Source organism: Ambystoma mexicanum, chromosome 1q, assembly GCF_040938575.1.
Source record: "Ambystoma mexicanum isolate Mex_15411 chromosome 1q, UKY_AmexF1_1, whole genome shotgun sequence".
Taxonomy (NCBI): domain Eukaryota; kingdom Metazoa; phylum Chordata; class Amphibia; order Caudata; family Ambystomatidae; genus Ambystoma; species Ambystoma mexicanum.
Window position 1 is genome coordinate 697,721,449 of NC_090922.1, and position 23,416 is coordinate 697,744,864.

The 23,416-nt window shown below is 49.1% G+C and overlaps 1 protein-coding gene across 3 annotated transcripts in view; it reads left to right on the top strand.

Annotated features, from left to right (window-relative positions):
- FIRRM (FIGNL1 interacting regulator of recombination and mitosis) overlaps positions 1 to 23,416 on the top strand; it is a 1,502,596-nt gene that overhangs the window by 816,087 nt on the left and 663,093 nt on the right. For 2 of the 3 annotated variants that reach the window (XM_069641302.1, XM_069641303.1), the window contains exon 11: positions 10,393 to 10,541. In XM_069641302.1, coding sequence (XP_069497403.1) covers positions 10,393 to 10,541 — 149 coding nt within the window. Of the gene's footprint in view, positions 1 to 10,392; positions 10,542 to 23,416 lie in introns of those variants that run through there. The other variant, XM_069641304.1, reaches the window with a different exon arrangement.

Genomic DNA, 23,416 nt, shown 5'->3' on the forward strand with positions numbered 1-23,416 from the left:
ATAAGCATTGTTCTGGGCTCTTCATTTCCCAGATTTTGTAGGCACACAAAACTCCATTCTACCAAATGTCTGCTGGTGTTCAGTGAATATTTTGCACATGTTGCAATGTTTGAAATAGGCACTTTGGCTTGCCTTCAGAGAAACACAGGGTGGTTTTAAACTGCCGGCTTTTGGATAGTGGTGAGTACTGGTACTGCACCCATTTTTGAGATTTAAGAAAATGAATTCCCAACAGTTATGGGTTTGCTTTTGGCAATCAGCATTGCCATTCCCAATGGTTTCAGACTACTGTGTGGGTAGTCCAATGGTGGTTTTAGGCAGTGTCCTTCTGTGCCCATAACATCGGCAAAAATGGGTGGCAGCCTATTCTTCATGCATTTCCCTGTGCATTTTCTGGGAAGCTCTGGCCATCATGAGGTTTTCCATGTCAGTACTGCACAGTTTTGAGGTAGGGCTCGGATGCATGGGTAAATACATCCCACAGCACTATGTTGCTGTCTCCAGCATATCACAACACAGGACAATCATCCCTGGGAGTGCATTGAACTGATCCAACCAGGGATGATACAGTGTGTCACTGGTTCGGCACACCCATAGGAGTGCTGCATGTCACCATGGAAATGATCAGTGCAGAATGCCCAATATTGGACTGACTACAGCCAACGCTGCCTACTACCAAATCCCACAGAACACAACACATCACTGATTTTACTCCAACACTGCTGTATGCATATACGATGCACTGCAACAAGATGTCAGTGCACACCATGAATCATCTTGAAGATGCAACCCACACCATTAGTCCATTGCACAGGACACATAGCGGGACCTGAAATGGGGTCAATACATCCAGGGACATGTGCATGAGGGCACAAATTACCTGCAGCCTTGTGAGACTAGTACAGTTGTCCAACATGAATGTGCGAACATTTACCTTCATTCGCCTCTCATGCAGGTGATGGTGGCTATCCCTTGAGGCCGGGGCTCCTGACCCCTGTCTGAAACTCACAGAACAGGCACGAGGAGGACTACAATCGGTCCCATACCCATACACGTGTGGTAATTGAGCAGACCTTTGGCCTGTTGAAGGCACGATTTCGCTGCCTCAGCCGGTCGGGTGGTGCACTCCTCTACAGCCATGAGAAGGTGGCCAAGATCACCATGGCATGTGTAATGCTGCACAATATGTGCATCCGCCGGAACGTGCCCCTGCCCCCTGACATGGAACTGCTACCACCTGATGATGATGATGATGATGAAGGGGAGGAGGAAGATGTGGCAGGACATCATCACAGTGCCGATGCACAGGAGGGACGTGTTGTGCGGCAGTCAGTGATCGCACAATATTTCTGACACGCAAGTCGGCAGAGGGTGACATAATGTTAGGACATAAGGTACTGGGTGTGGGGATACATGTACACTATGCACTGTGCAAGATTAAATGACACATGCGCAATGATGAATGTCCACTCTGTTTTTTTTCTTTGTAACACAATCGGTGTATTGAAACTCAAAATATGAACATGAAAAATAAACCCTCCACCACCCTCCCCCTCCGCCCACAACTCCCCCACACACCCTCACGCCCCTCCCCCTCAAATCCCCCACACACCCTCATCCCCCTCCCCCCACAACAACCCCACACTAGTCCCATAGGGTCCACGGAGCCCAAATGAGGCTGCCAGTACAGTCATTCAGCGCTTCCAGAGCCAGGGGGAGGCATGTCCCGTCGGCGCTGCGACCGACGGAGCGGGCTGGTCTGAGTAGAGTTGCTTGTGGCCGGTGTGTCCTCATGCTGAGGATGTTGGCCGGGAAGAGCAGCCTCCAAAGCATTGGCTATGCGGCCGAGCACCTCGCAGAGGCGGTTTGTGTTTTCGGTGATGGACTGGCCCAGTGCCCTCAAATCCTCACGCCACTCCTCCTTGGCCTGCCGATTGTCCTGCACAAATTCCGATGTTAGGGCAGAGAGCTGGTCAGCCCGCTGTGCTCCTGCAGCTGCACCAGTGGCCCTGCTGGGGATTGGGTTGCCATGTCCTGCCGGCTCATCCTCCTCAGGACTGTATACGGGACTGATATGTCCCTGTGTCTGTCCTTGCCCAGACTGCTCCGGTGTGTTGGCATCACCAGTGTCACTCATGGATACCTGGGGGGGTTGACAATTGTGCTGGGGTGTGGACTACTTCCTCATAGTCGTCCTCAATGGTTCCCCAGATGTCATTGGGGCTGTCCTCAACTGGGAGGGGGGCCCTGGCTGCCACCTCCCCCGCCACACTGGGCCCCTACGAACGTGGCGTTGCACAGGTGTCTGCAGGCAGTTCAGTGAGGGGTGGGGGTGGTGTGCCCTTCACGGGCCTTGCTGTTGCTGGTGGTATATGTCCCAGAGGTGGCCTCCTTGCTGGGACACAGCGCCCCCTGGCTTTGCCCCTGGATGTGGAGGGACGGTTGCTGTCCTGCTCCTCACTGTCATGCTCACTGCCTGTGGGGGTGAAAGAGAGGGACGGCAGGAGTGATGTTTGGATAGCCAGTATACATACATTGGTATGATTGCACATCCACACAATTGTGGGTAATAGGCATTTGTGTAGGCAACGGCAAGTCATTCCATACATGGGTGGTACATGCAGGCATATGTCGGTGTCACTCATGTTGGCCAGGTACTGTGCTGTCTGGCATGTACACTATTTAGATCATGGAAGCTGTCTGCCTCATGGAATTTGCTACTTTGTTTGGTATGTGTCATGTACGTTATGGCCTTGCACCAGGCACCGGCTTGTGTCTCACTTGCTTCGGCATACTTTACAGGGAGTGTGTTTGTGGCCGACCATGGCGTCACTCTTTGGACAGACATTTGCCGTTAACTTTCATCACTTTTGGACTAGCAACTTTTGCTTTGGACACTCACCTCCAGCAGCTGACGTGCCTCCACACTCCATCTCTCTGACCCCTTCTATGGATTGTGGCCCAATCATGCCGCACATGTTTCCTCCCACGGTGTGAGCTTAATTGGAGAACTTGGTCAAGGACTGGGCACGATTTGCAGAAAGAATGTTCTGCACCCTCATCCGCAGGTCATCCCACTTTTTGCAGCAATCCTTGACCGTTCGGGGGGTTTTGCCCACTGCACTGACCTTCTGGTATACTAGTGCCCAGATTTCCTTTTTTTGCAACACGGCGTCCCTCCTCATGTCGCTGCTGAACACAGTCCCAGCATGCTTGTGTAGGGTGTCTACGAGCATCTGGAGTTCATCTGGGCTGAAGCGCTCCTTTCGGAGGCGGGCAGATCCCTTCTTGGGTGCTTTTGGCATTCATGGATGGCTTGATTAACTTTTCAGACGTTCACTGGTGTCCCAGGGGTCCTGTGTGGTGAGGATGGCACATGTTCTTCCAACCACAACTCTTGAAGCACTTTATGAATTCTTGAATTGCCTATAGTTCTGTTAGCTTTGTACTTAAGCACTTTTGACAGAGAACGAGCAACGATGGTAGTCATGTTTTTGAACCCTTGATAGCTAATGCTGCTTAATGAATTCATAGTTCTGACTGGATAAAAGAGAGATAACTGACCCAATGAACTTAACTTGGTGATTTTTTTTTATTTTTTATTTTTTTCTTCTTCCCCATTTTCTCTCTCATTGCCCCAAATTAACCAACTGAGGATATAGCGTATTGTATAATCTGTACTCAACACTGTTATTTATGCCAAATATGTGAAACATTGAATAATTGTTGGGATACAAGGGTTTTGTTGATTTGGACAAAATGGAATTCATTGTTGATATAATTGTTTGTATTGCCTTTCCTGTTGAAAATCAATAAAAATATCTAAACAAAAAAAAATGGCCGCCGTGTTCCTTCCCGTTCCTGTGCGATGATGCTATTTCCGGTTCCGCTATTTAACGGTGACCATAAATAGCGGTGACCGTAAATAAATAGCTTTGGACTATGGCGGTAGTGTTATCTACGGTGCACTTCATGTCGGTAAGGGGTTTTGGGGGCCCTTTTGCGGCATGGCGCTAGGTACCTTACCGGCATGGCGCTAGGTACCTTACCGGCATGGCGCAAAGCTTGTGCCTGCAAAGTCGTAATAGCCCGCTTTTAGCGGGCTTCTGCCAGCTCGGACACGCTATTTGCGCCATGCCGGTAAGCGACGGAACTTACCTCCAAATTCGGAATGAGGGCCTTGGTGTGTGTTATGGAAGTTATTTTAAACAAAAGTGTAAAAAAAGAAAAAACAGTTGCTGGACCTTTTTGTATAGTGCTTTTTCGAAGGGATTGTGTCCTCCAACGTATTCCTTATCTTTGATAATACGTTTCCAGCTTGCTGGCCTCGGAAATCTTTTCTGTAGAGGGCGCTGCGTGTCGACGTCCGCCGAGTCGACGTCCCTCGACGGCCACCGTATCGGCGCCGACGTCACCATGCCCATAAATAGCCACGCACTGCGTCTGTTGCTCAGTTCCATTTTTCCGCGCTTCGTGGGGCCTCGAACGTCGTTGCTCAGTTCAGTCAGGATAACTCTATATCTACTCAAATAATAACCTACTCGTTCTCGATGGCATCTTCATCGGAACCGACGACGCCGCGATCCGGCTTCAAAAAATGTCGAGACTGCGGTAAAAAAAATGTCGATAACGGATCCACACAGGATCTGCTTGTGGTGCTTGGGATCCGAGCACCATTGTTTGGAGTGTGAGGACTGCATGTCCATGACGGCGAAAGCCTTGAAGGAGCGCAAGGGGAAGCTCGAGAGAGGTAAATCAGTCAAAACCTCCTCGAAGGTTTCTTCGGCTGAGTCGAGACATTCGTCTCCTCGCCGTCGAAAACATTCCCATTCTAGATCACGAAGTAGCTCCCACCATTCGTCGAGATCAAGACACTCAAAAAAGAGACGTCGAAGGTCCCCTTCCTCGTCGTCTTCTGTGTCCCCAGAAAGGGTCTCCTGTCCCACAAAACGCAGCTCTCAAGCTGAGTGGGAGGAATTCAGAAAGAAAATGTTAAGCGTCTTCGAGAACGCGGCCTTGACCCCCTCGAAGACAGCTGAGGGTGATACCCCGGGTGAAAAACCCAAAAAATCAAAACGCCGCGAGTCGCAGCACCCGGCGAAACATTCTACCCGAGAGCGCCACGAGCCATCTCAACGCCGTCTATTAGTTTGACGCCGTCGTCGAAGATTCCTTCGACACATGGATCGGCGCCATTGACGCTGTTGTCGAAGGGTTCCTCGACACATCGGTCGATCGACTCAATGCCATCGTTGACGCCGATGAAAAAGAAGACCAAGGCTACTCCACAGCCAACGGTGATTCCAAGGGCCTCCGGCACGATGCCGAGACGGTCGTCGATGTCCTCGAGTAGGATCCCGATGCTCTCGAGTTCTTCGAGACCCCTTCCAGTTTTTTCGACTCCTTCGAAGCCTGTCACATCGGCGTCGACGGCATCGATGTTTTCTCGCCCAATAATGACACGTTTGGCTCTTTCTTCCTTAGAGATGGGTTTTACACCATTTCAGAGGTCAGAGTACCCTGGACTATCTTCAATTTATGAAGAGGGGGAAGATTCTGACCAGGAAACATTTGGGTTACAGAGGACCACGCTGCCTATTTCAGAGGATTTCACCTCTGAGGAAAGAAGGCTGAAGGACCTACAAGAGTCACTACATGAGGCAAGTGGGCTGGACACTTCCCCAGAAGTGGAATTTGTTAAGCCAGACCCAGGGGAACATGCCGAAACACCCTATAGAACCCTTATGGCAAGAATTATTGAATTTATGGGTTGGTCTGCGCCTTCCCCTGTTTTTCAACAGGATGACCTAACAGACATATTAGACAAAGGTCCACAGGAGGACCCTGTGGTCCCCTTCCATGCAGCCTTACAAAGGAAAATTACATCTAATTGGGAAACTCCTGAAGTTATCCCTGCGGTCAATAAAAGATTGTCAGCCAAGTATAGGGTAGCGGCTGCTGACCCTGAATACTTATCAAAACACCCGACTCCAGAGAGCCTGGTGGTTCAAGCGGCAACTTCACCTAGCAGTAGGACCGCTTACCCTACTGTCCCACAGGATAGAGATGACAAAAGGTATGATTCTATGGCGAAGAAAGTCTTCTCTGCTTGTAGTATGGCGTTGAAGTCCATCAACGCCACCTGTACGCTCGCCAGGTTCAGTCGCACACTATGGGAGTGTGCTTCATCAGCAGCTGACTGCATACCCGAAGGAGAGGAAAAGGAAGCCTTCCTTAACATTATTAAAGATGGCAAAGATGCCATGTGCGAATCACTTCAAACTGGCATCGATTCCGCTGACAGTATCAGCAGGGCCATGGCGGCAAGTACAACAATCCGCAGGCATGCGTGATTGCGAAAGTCTGGCTTTGCTCCAGATGTACAGGCCAGACTTTTGAATATGCCCTTTGACGGCTCTTCACTATTCGGAAAAAAGGCTGATGACAGTCTGGAAAAGTTACAGACTTCTAAAGCAGCAGCAAAATCTTTAGGAGCTGCTATCCGCCAAACTCCTTTTCACCCCTCAGGAACCTCTGGGAGAGGACGTCCTTTCGCTATTATTCCACTTTCGGCAAAGGCAGAGGACAGCCGTCTCAAAGAGGCCAAAGGTGATCCACCCGAGGTGGATGGGTCAAAAGTACTAAGGCCGCAGCAGCAGCAGGTGCCTCTTTACCCTCGGCATCTGCATCAGCCGCCCCCAAACCACTCTGAGGCCTTTCCACACAATACACCTGTAGGGGGCAGGTTAACTCACCATCTGACGGAATGGCAGGCTATAACGTCAGATGCTTGGGCATTGGAGACAGTTGCCCAGGGTTACTGCCTACCCTTTCTACACATCCCTCAGAGTCATCCACCGGGGAACAGCTCACTAAAAGTTCCAGATCCGCTGCTCTTGCAGGAAATTATAGACCTGCTAGAGAAAGGTGACATAGAACCGGTACCTGTAGCGGACAGGAACAAGGGCTGGTACTCCCCCCTACTTTCTCATACCAAAGAAGGACGGAGGACTGAGGCCCACCCTGGACTTACGAGAATTGAGCAAGTTCCTCAGGAAGGACAAGTTCAAGATGGTAACTCTCTCTCAGATCCTTCAGGCCCTCCAGCTCCAGGACTGGCTGGTATCTCTGGACCTTCAGGATGCTTATTTCCATGTGCCAATCCATCTCAAACACAGGAAATACCTGAGGTTCGCAATTGGCGACTCTCATTATCAATTTCGAGTTCTGCCATTTGGGCTGACCTCCGCCCCGAGGGTCTTCACCAAGCTGATGTCGGTAGTGGCGGCGAGTCTAAGGAGGGAAGGGATCCACGTCTACCCCTAGCTGGACTATTGGCTTATCAGGGCTGTATCTTCGGAACAGGCCCAGGCCCAGCTAGATTATGTCTGCCACTTCCTTCACAAACTGGGCTTCTCCCTCAATTTAAAGAAGTCACAGATGATACCATCACAGAGACTCCAGTTCATTGGAGCGGTCCTGGACACTTCCCTGGGAAAAGCCTCACCACCAGAGGTGAGGGCTCAAGATATTCTACAGATGGTCACCAAGTTTCAAAATGCCCAACGTCTCCCAGCCTTCGACTTTTTGAGGTTGCTAGGCCTCATGGCATCCTGCATCTTCCTTGTGCCAGAGGATCGCCTGAGAATGAGATCTCTTCAATGGGCACTGAGAAGTCAGTGGTCGCAATTCTCAGGGAGAATGACAGATCTCCTCCGGATTCCGGACAAGGTAGCCCGCGACCTTCAATGTTGGGCCTATCCAGAGAACATCTTGAAAGGAGAACTGTTTTGGCAACCATGGCCGGAGATAACAGTAGTCACAGACGCCTCACTCACAGGGTGGGGAGCCCATGCCAACGACTTGACCATCAGCGGTCGTTGGTCTCCATCAGAGTTAAGACTACACATCAACCTATTGGAGCTGAGAGCGATCAGACTAGCGCTGAAAGCTTTCCTGCCATCAGTACAGGGGAGAAATGTCCTGATAATGACGGACAACACGGTGGCCATGCACTACCTCAACAAAAGAGGAGGCGTAGGATCACTGCCACTGTGCAGAGAGGCGATGCAGCTCTGGTTTTGGGCAATCCAAGAAGGAATCTCTCTATCGGCAGTCCACCTAGCCGGAGAGAAGAACTTGACAACGGACGCTCTGAGCAGGCAGAGGACAGTCTCCCACGAGTGGGAGCTAGCTCAGGAAGTCCTTCAAGAGATCGTCGCCCTTTGGGGAACCCCTCAGGTGGATCTGTTCGCCACAAGCACCAACAGGAAGTGCGATCTGTTCTGTTCAAGGGAATTTCCCCCGAGAGGAGCTCTAGGAGACGCGTTTGTAGTGAACTGGGAGTTTCCACTCCTTTACGCGTTCCCACCAGTCCCTGTTATTCCGCAAATGATCAGGAGGTTGAGAAGATTCCGGAAAACCATGATCCTAATTGCCCCGGATTGGGCCAGAAGAACGTGGTACCCGGACCTTCTAGATATGTCCATCTGCCCTCCAATCCGTCTTCCACTCAAAGAGAATCTGGTTCTCCATCCAGACACCAGAACCCTGAACCTTCACACTTGGCTTCTGAAAGGGTGAGGTACAAGGATTGTTATCTCCTTGATGACGTCATGAAGGTGTTGCTTTCGGCCAGAAGGGCAGCAACAAAGTCTTTATACCGCTGCCGTTGGAACAAATTTTGCAGCTGGTGTAGGGAAGAGAATACCGACCCTTTTTCATGTGGTACACCAACGGTGTTATCGTTTCTACTCTACTTGGCAAATCAGGCCTTCAAGTTGGCACTGTAAAAGGCTATCTCGCAGCGCTTTCTATCTTCAAGCGCACTGCGGAGGAACCATCGTATTTCAAACTTCCTCTAGTGGTACAATTTCTCAAGGGATTAACTAATGTTTATCCTCCAAAACCATTCCAGGTTCCCTTATGGGACTTAAATGTAGTCTTAAACTTCCTAATGGGCACTCCATTCGAACCACTTCACTCTTGTTCGCTGAGATTTCTAAAGCTTAAAACTGTCCCATTGGTAGCACTAACATCTGCTAGGAGGGTGAGCGAGCTACAAGCTCTCTGCTGTAAACCCCCACATACAATTTTCCACAAGGACAAAGTTGTCCTACAGGTGAAGCCTAATTTCCTCCCAAAGGTGGTTTCTGAATTTCATATTACTCAGAAAATTACCTTACCTTCGTTCTACCCTCCTCCCCATCCAGGGAAAGAGGAGGAAAGGCTACATAGGCTGGACCCAAGGCGAGCTCTCAGCTTTCATATCAGCAGAATGGCTAGGATCAGGCCAGCAGACCAACTGTTTGTAGGATACTCAGGTCACAAGTTGGGACTACCCATAACAAAACAAACCATCTCCAGGTGGATTATTTTTGCCATTCTGGAATGTTACAAACTGGCAGGGAAAGAGCCACCCCAAAATCTCAGGGCTCATTCAACCAGGGGTATCGCAGCCTCTTCGGCTCTCCAAAGAGGGGTAGCGATCCGAGACATATATGCGGCTGCCACATGGTCGTCCGCACATACATTCACAACATTTTACGATCTAGATTCCTCCACTACTGAAGAGACCAGATTTGGCAAGGCCGTATTACATTTGGTCCATCCCTAAAGGGATACATAACATTCTCACTCCCACCTCCAATTACATGCCACTGCTATGGGAGTCTATCAAAGATAAGGAATACGTCGGAGGACACAATCCCTTCGAAGAACAAGTTACTTCTTACCTTGTAACGTTCTTTCGACGGGATGTTCCTCCGACGTATTCCTTATCGCCCCTCCCATCCATCCTTCCAGTGATACTTCCCTTGTGGTTGCAGCTTACGCTCCTTCAAGGTCAATAACTAAATCAGGCATGACTTTTCTTATGCTACAAAACGGAACTGAGCAACGGATGCAGCGCGTGGCTATTTATGGGCATGGTGACGTCAGCGCCGATACGGTGGCCGTCGAGGGACATCAACTTGGCGGACGTCGACGCGCAGCGCCCTCTACAGAAAAAAATTCCGAGGCCAGCAAGCTGGAAACGTATTATCAAAGATGAGGAATACGTCGGGGGAACATCCCGTCGAAAGAACGTTACAAGGTAAGAAGTAACTTGTTCATCTGTCTGAAAGGCTTCCATAAACCAGGTCTTTGAAATGGGATGTAGTGTTGTATGATGGTATGATGAGGAAAGCCATTACATTCTATAATTATTTTACTCAAAACCGTATCTTCTTGTTCTAAAGACAAGTGTATTAAATATTTGTCAAAGGGTGCACACAAATGAATGTGATTCGAGCCAAGTCACTTTATTGTACAATGTTCTTTCTTATGATGGTGTATGTGATTGTAGTTACAACATCTTGAAATGTTTAGCAATACTATATGTACTTTTTTCAGCAAGTTTGACCCCAGTCTCTATGCTACAAGTATGTGCGAGTCACACAGGGATGAAATAGCATGCGTTTTTCTGGTTGCACTGGACCCCCTCATCGACCAGCTCCTTTCTTTCAGGCCTTTTGTTGAACAAGTATTGGGTGAAAGCTTAGGTAAGTTTATTGGTAATATTTTTTATTTATTTATTTATTTATTTTTTTTTTTTTTTTTAATTGGATGACCAGGTTATTGAAATGTTTCAATTTGGAATCGCTCAATGCTGAGAAATAATGTTTGCTAACTTAAAGCAATTGTATTCTCCCATTCTTTGCTCCCTATCAACAACACAGGAGAAGAACAAAGGTAGCTGTACACTTACATGGAATCACTCACTTAATTGCATTTAAAAGGAAGTTATTTGATCACAATTATTTTTGAGACGGTGCTTAGTGCAAATAGATCAACAAATATGGACATAGACATGAAAAACAGTTGCTTTTTCTGTAGACTGATTGCTTATCTGAGCAGACAAACAGATACTTGTGTTAGCGTACATTCACAAATAGAATGGAAGAAAAATTGAAACGTACCACATCACAAGCTCAAACAATACAATACATATCATAAGATATTGCACACACAGAATTGCCACGCGGCAGAGTCACTAGAACACTTCCCTGTGCACTTGCAAGGTTAGTGAACCAACACCATAACTACACACCCGGGGACAATAGTGAAAAAAGTAGAACACAAACCGAGGGCTTGTGAAACAAACTAGAGAAATACTAACAAAACTTGGTGACCAGGGATATAAACAATATCACCTGTTACTGCATCCAACTCATGGGTATACAGACCAATTTGAATACATTTACTAAGGTGTATAAGCAATGAATGCTTGATTAATCCCACATATTGCTTAAAAACTGGCAAAGCACTTCATAACTACACAGAATCTTCATCACATGCCAATTCGAGTTTCGGCTGTTGCCGCAGCCATAAGCGGTGGCCCATCCTTCATCAGGGCAAATAAAAGAATGTTCGGTAGTCAGGGAAGTGGAGGTTAAAGCACCGTGTATGAGTCCTGGTGGACGTCATCCACATTACTGTTAAGTCAACAGAGTCTGCCTCCATCACTGAAAACACATCTGTCACACATTTCTGGCGCGTATAGCTCAAGGAGACTGTGCTTGGGGTCTTTTAACACCGGTGACCCGGTGCCCCTGTGGTGATACCAACGTCTCTGGAAGATGGTCATAAAAAAAGGTCACAGTGGTCGCAAGCCAGTAAATAAAAAGCTCTGGTCACAAACTTCTCAATGGTTGGATGGATCTCCCTCTGTCACCCACTGTCTCGGGTAAGTTTCTCAAGCTTCTCCTTATTCACCTCCTCGCTGCCAGTGGGATACAACCACCTGCCATCCGGTGGTAGGCCTTAGTCATTGCCTGAACCTCTCCCTCCAGGATCAGTTATGGTAGGAGGTTCTCCTTTACTCCCAGGTGGAGCCATGCATTTTCATAATTTCCACAAGTAGGCTTTTGAGGACTCCACCACAGCCCTCTCCTAGAGTCCTAGTCTCTTCTCCCTCTCTTTCTATAGCTTCTCTACTCCAGAGCTTTTCCTGCTCCTCCTTAACATCATGCCACATGCTTGCTTGTTTCTTCCTCCCACATGGAGCTGCACCCCTTCAGGTCACGGTCCCACCCCTACCTCCAGTCTTTTGCCAGACCGGAAACCTCCCCTACTTACTGGCTGGTTCTGCACTACCATCCACCCCTCCTAAACCTAAATTCTTAGTTCATCATCCTCCTTGATTCCTCCTAGATCCTCCTTCTGCCGGTACCTCTCCACTGCTTGCTCCACAGCCTTCTCTTCAGCTGAAACTCCTCGCCCCTCCTTTTGATAGTACCTTTGACCATTTTCCTCATTTTCCTGGCTCCATTCTCTGTAAAGGCTAATTTCCCAAACCTGAGTCCCCCAGCAGCTTTGCTGGATTTTTGGGGTTTATTTTTTCTCCTGCTAAGAGTGAGACTCTTTTCCTCCCACTCTTAGACATGATTTGAGGTGTTCCTTTGACTTTGTATGTGTTTTATGGGCTATGGGCTCCTTTACCCCATATGGCTTCATGTGTTTTTGGTATGTGGGTTACACAGCACCCTCCGTGCCGTAACCCAGGGGTGTCGTAGCGACCCCCAAACATAGACTCCATACCCTGGGACTGACTGCTGTCTCCCAGGGCATGTAAAGTCACCATTGGCTTTACCAGTCTTAAATTGTGAACAGAACCAGTACAAACCATCATATTGTGGACGTACTGGTCGGGGCAATTCGATTGCCCCGGGGTCTGTTGTTCGAGGGGGCACTGTCCAGTCCCCACCGACCGAGTTTTGGCTGGTGGCAGTGGATACTACTTTTTATATTCGACCGCAAATATATTCCTATGGGATTTTCCCATTGTTCGAGGCTACCACTTTTTAATATAGCCTCAAACATACCGCCGGTTCATTAAATTAATATAAATTCACTGGTTGGTATTTTTTTGCCGAAACTTGGTTCCAAAATGGCATTTGTGTTCGCTTCTGTGACTCCAACCCAAGTCGCACCCTTTGTTCCACTTTTTGGCAGGCTTCTCCCCAGAAGCCTCCAAAAGTGGTGCCACTCTGTCTGGGTACCACAGTGGGTGTGGGAGGGGGTTTAGGCACCCTGGACTGAGATGCCTCGGCAACTCAAGTCGCACTCTTGTGTGATTGGCCCAAGTGGTGAGCTGCCCGGCTCACCACTTAGCATGTTTGAGTGACAGCTAGGCTGAATGAATGGGGGTTTTCTGCATAAAAGCAGGGCTTTGAGGACTGGAACTTCAGAAGTCGCCACAGGACCTAAAGAATCTTAGGAGGGAGAAGCCGAGCCGACCTGCAACGACGACACCACCGGTGGAGCCCTGCTGAACTGTCTCACCACTTTTCCCGACGACAGAGGAGATCTCCAGCCCGGAGAGTCTCCTTCCTTTGACAGGTGGGGATAACCAGTTTTCCCGTCTTTTCGCCTTCCTGGACCATCTTGTGGCCGCCTTGCCCGTGCCAAGCACCCCGGCAACCGGATTACCACGGTTTACCACTACCGCAAAGAAAAGGGTGGTACCTTGTAACCGGGAAACTCCGCGGCTGGTTTCTTTCCTGGCAGTGCAACGACCTTCAGCTTTCCTCCACGTCGAGACCTCCTCTTCCTCTGGACGAAACACCGACTTGCACCCGCTGCCAGGAACAACGGCCCCCGCTGGAGCGTTCTTCCCATTTTCAGGTACTGTGTCCCGCCTGGCTTCCCTTGCGACAGATCGTTCGGGGTGACAGTAAATCCTCGACTTTCTAACCTGGGTTAGCCTGGGGCCTGTTAACTAACTTTTCCTGACTTGATCTCAATCTTTTGTGAACTATCTACAAAGACTCTTTGGGCATAACCCCACTGTGTGATCCTGGACACATTTCGCTTGCTCTCTCTAAGAGTGGGCCTGGCATTTGAACTTCCTTGCTCTCCAGTAGACTTTGCCTAACCTGCCACACTGTGTTTCTTTGAAAGGTATTGAAATTGTGTGCTTCCATAACTTTGCCTTTTCCCTCCCTTTTTCTATAACTTATTAGAGTGCCATCTTATGTGAAGCGCTCACCTCTGTCTGAAAGTAAGTGGTGTGTCTCACTAAGACTTGTCTAATAAGTAATCAGGGTTGTGTATATATATATATATATATATATATATATATATATAGTTCTGAGGCTTGTGGAATCTGCTTAGATCACATGCTGTGCATAGGCCGACATCTAGTGGAAGCTGCGGAGTATTACAGTTTGTTTTTCGAAAGTCGAAAATGGGCGTCGACACAGGGCGTGCCAGTAATACTATCCCTAGTGTGACGTCCACTGTACCCATGATCCCTCACGCGTCTAGGTTTCCCAGATTGTTTTTTTCCGCCATTCTGGTAGGAAGCACTTCATCGGAGTTCCCTGGCTTTGCCATATTTGCACTTAAAATAATTCTAATTTGCCCCGTTTTGTCACCCTTACGTCGCAGCATCTCGACGCAGAACCGGGGAGGAGATCAACGTCGAAACCCGACGGATTGGGCCTTGAGGCTTCCGCCTCGGCTCGGGCCTGGGCCGCTGGCCTCGGCCCTACAAGTAGGGAGAGTGGGGGGTGGTACACTTCCACACTCAGTTATAGACACCTTCTTACCTACACACACTTGCCCGCTGCCCACAGGCGCGTATGGAGGGTACGCCCTTTCAGTTTTGCCCCAAGTGTAATAAGAAATACCCTTGGGTAGATAAGCACGCTACGTGCAACCTTTGCCTGCCCAGAGACAACCCCGAGGCGGGTTGCAGGGCCTGTAGCAGGTTTAAGACCAAAACTCTTAAGGACCGCTCCACCAAGCGTTGGGCCCACCACGCCAAGCTAGCAGCTATGGAGGCGGAGGGTACCTTCAGCGACGGCAGCGACGCCGGACTTTCGGACGGCGAGGGCACCAAGGCGTCGAAAGACAGCCTAACGCACGTCCCCGGCCTCGGAAGGTCGTCCGTCCCGGCGACTATGGGGAAGTCCCCCGGCGACAAGAGCGTTACACATACACACGCTAAACACAATAAAGCCACCCGAGATTCGACGTCGTCGAAACCTCGGAAAGAGGCACAGAAGGAGCGGTCCGAAAGGACGTCCTCTGGGCGGTCCCGGTCGAGGTCGCCGCACGACGTCAGGCAAGCCTCCACACTTGCACATAGTGCCTCGCCCATTAACATCACGGAAGATCACTCGTCCGGAGACGAACACGGCTTCCATCCCGAGCCTGCACCCCAGGGAAAGGGTACATCACTTGGGAGTAAGGAGGGCCCAGTTTCGAAGCCTAGTTCGAAACACAGGGATTCCACCTCCGATCCTCGACGCCAGGCGTCGAAAGATAAGGGAAAGGGTAAACACACTTCCACCCACGGGGAAGGGGGTAAGCAACAAAGGAGACAACCCTTGCAATCCCCCACAACAATAGAACTGACTTCCCCGTCCAAGTCTTCTCAGGGACAGTCCATAGAGAGTTCCAGCAAGGTCACCCCAAGCTCAAAACTCTGGTCATGCGAGGACATTGACAGAGTAATGTCAAGGATGTCCTCCTTAGCAAATTTCTTCGAAAGACACCCTGACCAACTACTAGCTTTAAACCCTCAGGAATCTTCTCCCTCAGGTTCAAGGGACCCTATCCCTTCAAATAAAAGGCCCCGGGTCGAGACGCCATTAAGGGCTTCAGACCCCTTCGAGGTCCAACCCTATTCTTGCCTTTTCCCTACAGGCCAAGGAGACTCTTCCCTTATAGAGGGCCAGGATTTTGAGACACCAGAAGATCTCGCAGTGTCAGATTATTACGGGGAGGACGAAGACGAGGATGAGCCAGAAAATAGCCCAGATATTTTCAGAATGGACTCACCAGTCGAAAGGGAAGCCCCAGTGTCTGATTCCCCAATAGATAATCAGCCCCTCCTGAATGAACTGCTCTCTCGGGCAGCTAACCACTTCCACATAGACACATAAGGTGTCCAAGAAGAGAGGGACTTCGCGGAGGAACTAATAGGGGAAAGGAAGACAGTAGCCCAGACCATTCCCATCCTGAAATCTATTCAACGCAGAATAACACCATCCCTTGTCAACCCAAACCTGACAAGACCTGTAAACCCGAGAGTAGAGAAGCTGTTTAAAGCAGCCCAGTCGGACCCTCTATATATTAGAGGCCAACTTAAGCCAGACTCTCTAGTCGTAACTAACACCCGCAAGAGAGCTGGAACCCCATTATCTTCCTCGGAGGCTCCCCCCGACAAGGAAAGTAAGAAACTCTATGGTTTTGGTAGAAAAGTAGCTTCCACGGCAGCCTACCAAACCAGAATCGCGAATTCCACCACACTGTTGGCCAGCTACAACTGCCATCAGTGGGAAGAAGTGGCAGCACTAATAGATTCCGCTCCCGAACCCCTTAAGAGCCAGCTATCTCGCATTTGTGCAGAGGGAAGAAACGTCTCAGGCTGCATTTTAAAAGCAACTTTAGACGCCACAGACAATGCGGGTAGAATTATAGCAGAGGGGACTGTCATCAAAAGACATGCTTGGTTGAGGCAGTCGGGATTCAGAGCAGAAACACAAGCTGCACTCTTAGACAAACCAGTGGAAAGTGATCTCCTGTTTGGAAAGGCAGTCGAGGACGCACTAAAAAACGCTAAGGAGGAATTCGACACCCTCAAATCCCTTGGCCAGTTAACTACAAAACCACCTAACCAAAGAGGGAACGGCAATTCTCGTCGCCCCCGCGGCCAAAATTCCAATAGAGGAAATAGCTATTCCCACACCCAGGGTACACAGTGGAACACCAACTCACAACAGTCTACCCAGGGGTATGGTAGGGCTAGTAGAAGAGGACGTGGTAGAGGCAGAGGCAGCCCCAGTAAAGGAGGCGGCACGCCTCCACCAAAGCAGTGACGCTCATTTCAGGGTCCCTTCCCATGCAACCCCAGTAGGGGGACGAATATCCAGCTTCACCCAGGCATGGGAAAGGATAACATCCGACAGATGGGTGCTGTCGACGGTATCCAAGGGGTACTGTATAGAACTACTGCAACGTCCCCGAAACCACCCTCCAAGACAAAAAGTCCACTCTTTAGAACATCAAAAGATCCTCCTCGAGGAAATCTACAATCTGCTCCTAAAGGACGCGATAGAACTCGTCCCAGGACACCAGGTAAACAAGGGTATCTATTCAACTTACTTCCTTGTGCCAAAGAAAGATTTAACAATGCGCCCAGTATTGGACTTACGGCCTGCCAACAAGTATGTCAAGCCCCAAAAATTCCGTATGACCACGCTACAAGAGGTAATCCCACTCCTAAAAAAGGGGGATTACATGGCAACCTTGGATATGAAAGATGCCTATTTTCATATTTCCATGCTCCCGGCGCACAGAAAATACTTGCGCTTCAAGGTGGACAGTCGCCACTACCAATTCAAGGTACTGCCCTTCGGGATAGCTTCAGCACCAAGGGTATTCACCAAGGTACTGGCGGTGGCAGCTGCACACCTACGCAGGGAGGCAATCCCAGTGTACCCTTATCTGGACGACTGGCTCATAACGGGGGAAACCCCAGGAATCTGCAGATCAAACATTCAGAGGACTATCGACCTCCTCCACTAATTAGGCTTCTCTATCAACGAGAAAAAGTCAAGTCTGGTGCCAAGCACCTCAAAACAGTTTCTAGGAGCTATCCTAGATACTCAGAAAGAATTGACCTTCCCTTCGGAAGAAAGAATTCGGAATATACTTCTGCAAATTCCGCATTATCAGTCAGGTCAACAGATAACAGTACGCAAAGCTATGCGGTTACTGGGCATGATGGCGTCATGCATTTACCTGGTCCCCACGCGCGTCTGCGCATGCGTCCCATGCAGGAATGGTTGGCGAAACAGTGGTCTCAGGCAAGTGGTCAGTGGGACGATCTAGTGGTCGTTTCGCCAACACTCGTACAGAGCCTACACTGGTGGACAAGAGAGAATCTCGCAAAGGGGAAACCCTTTTACGATCCCGAAGTACAGGCAGTGGTGACTACAGATGCATGCCTAACTGGGTGGGGAGCTCACCATCTCCACCACACAGCTCAGGGTCTCTGGTCTCACTCAGTAGCCAAGAACCACATCAATCTGCTAGAGCTTCTGGCAGTATTCCGAGCGCTGCAGGCGTTCGAGCCCCATCTACTGAACTTGTCGGTGCAGATCAGGACGGACAGCACGACAGCCATGTTCTATCTGAACAAGCAAGGAGGGACTCGTTCGCAAAATCTGTCCAAGCTTGCCCAGAAAATATGGATATGGGCACTCAGACGGAACATCTTCCTGTCATTGCAACATGTTCCAGGGGAGCTCAATTCCCTAGCGGATGCTCTAAGCAGAGACTCCCTCCCAGAAGAACACGAATGGGTCCTTCACAGAGACGTAGTAGAAGATCTCTTCTCTCAGTGGGGTTTCCCCACTATAGACCTATTCGCCACAAGCGAAAACAAACAATGCCCAGGATTTGCATCCAGGTTCCCCCAAACGGACTCCCAGGGGAATGCCCTGTGGATGAACTGGTCAGGGATGTTTGCGTACGCTTTTCCACCAACTCCTCTCATCAGGAAGGTGGAGTACAAGATGAACAAGGAATCAATGACGCTCATCCTAGTTGCTCCCATGTGGGCGAGACAACCATGGTTTCCACACCTACGCAGGATGGCGGTGTGCGAGCCCATCAGACTCCCAGCCTGGTACAACCTTCTGTCCCAGCAACAAGGTCAAACAGTGCATCAGGAACCCAACTCTATGAACCTAGCAGCATGGCTCCTGAAGTCATAGAGTTTGGACATCTCAAATTACCACAGAGGTGTATGGACATTCTAAAAGAGTCCAGGAAACCAAATACAAGACACTGTTACTTTGACAAGTGGAAAAGATTTGTTATCTGGTGCCAGAATAAACAAATCAACCCGGTTGATTGCACTCCTTCCAACGTTGTAACATACATGCTCCACCTGCTGGATGCAGGGTTGGTTTTTAACTCTCTGAAGGTACACCTGGCAGCCCTCTCGGCTTACACCACATCCCATAACAGGGTCTCGTGGTGGAAAGTACCAGTGGTTAAAGCCTTCATGGAAGGAGTAAAGAGACTTCACCCTCCTATTTCGAACCCACCGCCAGGATGGGACCTCAACGTGGTGCTAGCTAAGCTCATGGGCCCCCCCTTCGAACCCATGCATAAAAGTAGTCTCAAACACCTGACTTATAAAACGGCCTTCTTAGTAGCCATTACCTCCATAAGAAGGGTCAGTGAAATTCAGGCTCTGTCAGTGCAAGATCCTTTCTTTACTATCCACAAGGACAAACTGGTTTTACGCACACACCCTAGGTTCTCACCAAAATTCATATCCAAGTTCCATGTAAACCAGTCCATCAAGCTTCCGGCTTTCTTCCAAAACCCACAAAGCTCGGCTGAGGTGAAACTACACACCCTAGATGTGCGTAGGGCGGTCTTATACTATGTAAATAAAACCAGACCGCTAAGGAAAACAGATCAACTGTTTGTCTCCGTGACTACAGGCAGAGAGGGGGATCGCGTCTCTAAGGGCGCTATCTCTAAGTGGATTATCAACTGTATACAGCTGTGTTACTCTCTTTCTGGAAAGACTCTGCCCTTTACGCCAAGGGCCCACTCTACTAGAGCCATTGGGGCCACTCTGGCTTTCATTGCAAATGTTCCCCTCGACACCATTTGCAAAGCAGCTACTTGGAGCTCTATTCACACTTTTACTCAGCATTACTGCATTGACACTCATTCCAAGACAGATACACAAGTGGGACAAGCGGTTCTAAGACACCTGTTTGCTCATGACCCTTCTCACATCCCACCTCCTTCTTCTGGTACTGCTCGCTAATCTATGCACAGCATGTGATCTAAGCAGATTCCACAAGCCTCAGAAGGGATACATTACTCACCGTAATCGTATTTCTGATGCTTGTATCTGCTTAGATTCACATGCGACCCACCCTTCCTCCCCTCCGAGAGAAGGCGCATGGTTGCTTGTAGTCCTACCTTTCTGTCTATCTGCTTGGACTATCTGTACTCACGCTACTCCTCATGCTACCTCATGTCAGGAAAAACACAATCTGGGGATCCTAGACGCGTGAGGGATCATGGGTACAGTGGACGTCACACTAGGGATAGTATTACTGGCACGCCCTGTGTCGACGCCCATTTTCGACTTTCGAAAAACAAACTGTAATACTCCGCAGCTTCCACTAGATGTCGGCCTATGCACAGCATGTGAATCTAAGCAGATACAAGCATCAGAAATACGATTACGGTGAGTAATGTATCCCATATATATATATATATATTAGTGACTGTGTGTTGAATTTACTTACCTCTTTTTGTGCTAGTGTAATTTACAAGTGTGTCTTTAAATAAATAATTATATACTTTTTACACCAAAGCTCTGGTCAGTGTTTGCTTGTGCTACTGTATCTCTGTACCTATTGTGTATACTCTATATACTGCCTAACTCATCTTGAGAGAAGTTTGACTGCTCAGCCAGAGCTACCAGGTAAATCTGGGTGGTACAGACAGCTACCAATTGGGTTTACTGCCAACCACCTATAGTCCTAAATCTTTTGCAGTGGTCCCTAAGGGAACTGCACTGGTTTCTGCCTAACACTCTCACCTTTTCTCCAAGCTCCTCTCGCTACCTCCTCCTTCCTAGCTCCTCTTTCCACCACCTGCTACACTCACCAACTTGTTTTAAAAAGAAAAGAAAAGCAAAACAAGCCTCCTGCCACTTCCTTTGCCAAAGATCTTTATCATAGTTTTAGACCAATACTTGTATACCCTGTAGTTGCCTCTCCTTGGGCAGGGCTTAGTGCAAAGATCTACAGCTGTGCCCGACTCTTGTGCTGGGTTGGCGATTGGCTCTTTGACAAGTCTGGTTTTGAAATATGATTTGAGTAATATCGATGCACGTTTCCTAATATCCGTGTGGACAGAGGCTCTAAAAAAACTGGCCTACCATCTTCGGTGAGGCGATTGGACTAGACTGTGCATGTACATTAGCGGAGCCACGGTTGCCTTCGGCAAGTGCTGTCTGCATAATTCTATTCTCTGGTGTGACTTAACGAAAGTCGCAGCAGTTTATCTGGTCGTGCAGCCTGCTTTTCAGGACCCATACTGTGTATTTCCTTGGTGCATTGACAATCCCTGGGTAAACCAGGTTCCCTTAAAGGGTCAGTATCGGGTGTGGAAATATATGGCTTACCCATGGTATGTGTTGGGGTGACATTCGAGCAGACCAGGAGAGCCGCTCCCTATGTCCCACTCGGTTCCTGAACAACTAGCTTGTGAGGCCACCAGCTCCTTGGTGACACCCTTAATTATCCCCATAGTCAGACAGAGGACTTTGTCATGTTGCCCTCAGAAAGAAAAGTAATGTAAATGGGAATAGCCAATAACCTATAATATGTATGCCATTATGTGAAGAATTAACCCTAAACTCCTTATCCAGGGTGTGTTCTTTGGCATAAGAGAAAACCTCTTCAATGGATTGCTTTTCTCCTGCAGATTCCTCGTCAGATAGATATCTGTTCCAGCGTCAGCTGCTCGTAAAGCTTTTTGACAGGGGGCGTAGTGTGCCTCGACTCGGCCGTCTGTCCCTCTTGACTCGATACAGCAGTCGTTGACTGCAGGTGTAAAGTCAGTTGTACATATAGTGCATCACTACGCCCCGTACTTCAGTTTCTTTTTTTTCTTCGTGCAGCACACTGCTCATCAGAACAACTCTCTCTCTGAGAATTATTTTTCAACTGACAAATTTTTTGTCTTGTTTGACGCGGTTTCGACAGAGTGGCGGGCTTAAAACAGTGCAGCGACTGTAGTTCTAAGATGTCCATTACGGAGCCACACAGTGTCTGTATGTGCTCCCTCAGTGTTGGTCACGTCACCAATGGCTGCAGTTCTTGCATGAAAATAAACCCGAAGTCACTGCGGGAGAGGGCTGCGAAACTCGCGCTAGGTCTGCCCAGTCTAAATCTCCGCTCCGCGCGACTGCCCTGTCGTCTGAACTCGACATGGAGAGGCCCTCTCCAGAAAAGGAGGCTAGGCACCGTAAAAAAAAACAAGAAGTGCTCACATTTGCACAGCCATTCATCATCCTCCCATAAAAAGAAGCAGGCACGATTCTGGTTCTTCTGAAGAACGCATCAATTCTGCTTTGGGGCCCACATCTAGGTCTGAGTGGGAAGCCTTTAAAGAGCAGATGTTCGACATGTTTAAAAAAGCGGTTGACACCTCGAAGCAGCAAGCTCCAGGGGTTCACCAACACCCTGGCCCCAAGGAGACCGTGTCGGCACCAATGGGCTTGGCGCTAACTCTTGCCCAGACAACAAAGTTTTTATCAGCGCTATCAGGCATGGGCCCATTGATGCTGGACTGCTCATACGCACCCCAGTTGTGAACTGAGTTTTTCGGCACAATGGCAACAGTTTTCGCGACGATGATGACCAGGAGTCCTTTGGCCTATAGCACACACATTCAGGCTCTGGAGGCAAAGATCCTTTTACGAATCAGGCAGTTGACAGGGTAGTGAATGCTCCAGGTTGGAGTGCCCCAGCCAGACCTCTGTCAGGATATATGACATGACTGACATTCTGGATGAGGGGGCCCCTACAGAAAGGGCCATGCCTTTCAATATAGGTGCCTTGTAGCAGAGACCTTGTACCACCCCCACCGCTGTGAATTCCAAATTCCCCCCAAAAATAGACCACCATGGTTAGATCCTGTTTACCGCTCCACTCATCCTACGCCCGAGCTGTTGCTGGTCCAGGCGGCCATGGTCAATATTACACCGGCCCACATGAACTTCCACCCTCCCTACTGAGAGGGAAGGTAAGAAAATTGACGCTCTGGCCAAGAAAGGTGTTTTCATCAGGCATTATGGCCCTAAAGGCGATCAATGCGTCCTGCAAATTTGCAAAATAGAACCTCCGTCCCCAAGCACCACAGAGGAAGAGTAAAAGCACTCCCTCTGCGGTTATTGGGGCCACAGGTGGGTTTCCCTCGCCGGTCTGATACCACGAAACTGCTGACCCCAGACAGCTGTAGAAAAAGGTCTGATTAGTTACCAAGCGAGCACAATAATACACACTGATGAAAACAGAAGGCAGAGTCTTACCTATGTGGAGAGTTGGTATGCCGTATACCTATGCTGGGGTACTTCGTGGAGAGGGGGGGTGATCAAGTGAGCTGGCCTCCCAGTAGTATCAAGACCAATGTCGTGCGAGGGTCCACCCAACCAACCTGCAGAGATATATGCGCAAGCTGGAATGGCGAGAAGCCAGATCCGAGACACAAAATCCGTAAGGGGCAATCCAAAGGCGATTCCAAATAACGTTCCAAAGCAAACAAGTAGTAAGGAGGGGCAGAAGAGCAGAGCAAGGTCCAGAGTCGAAATCCGTGT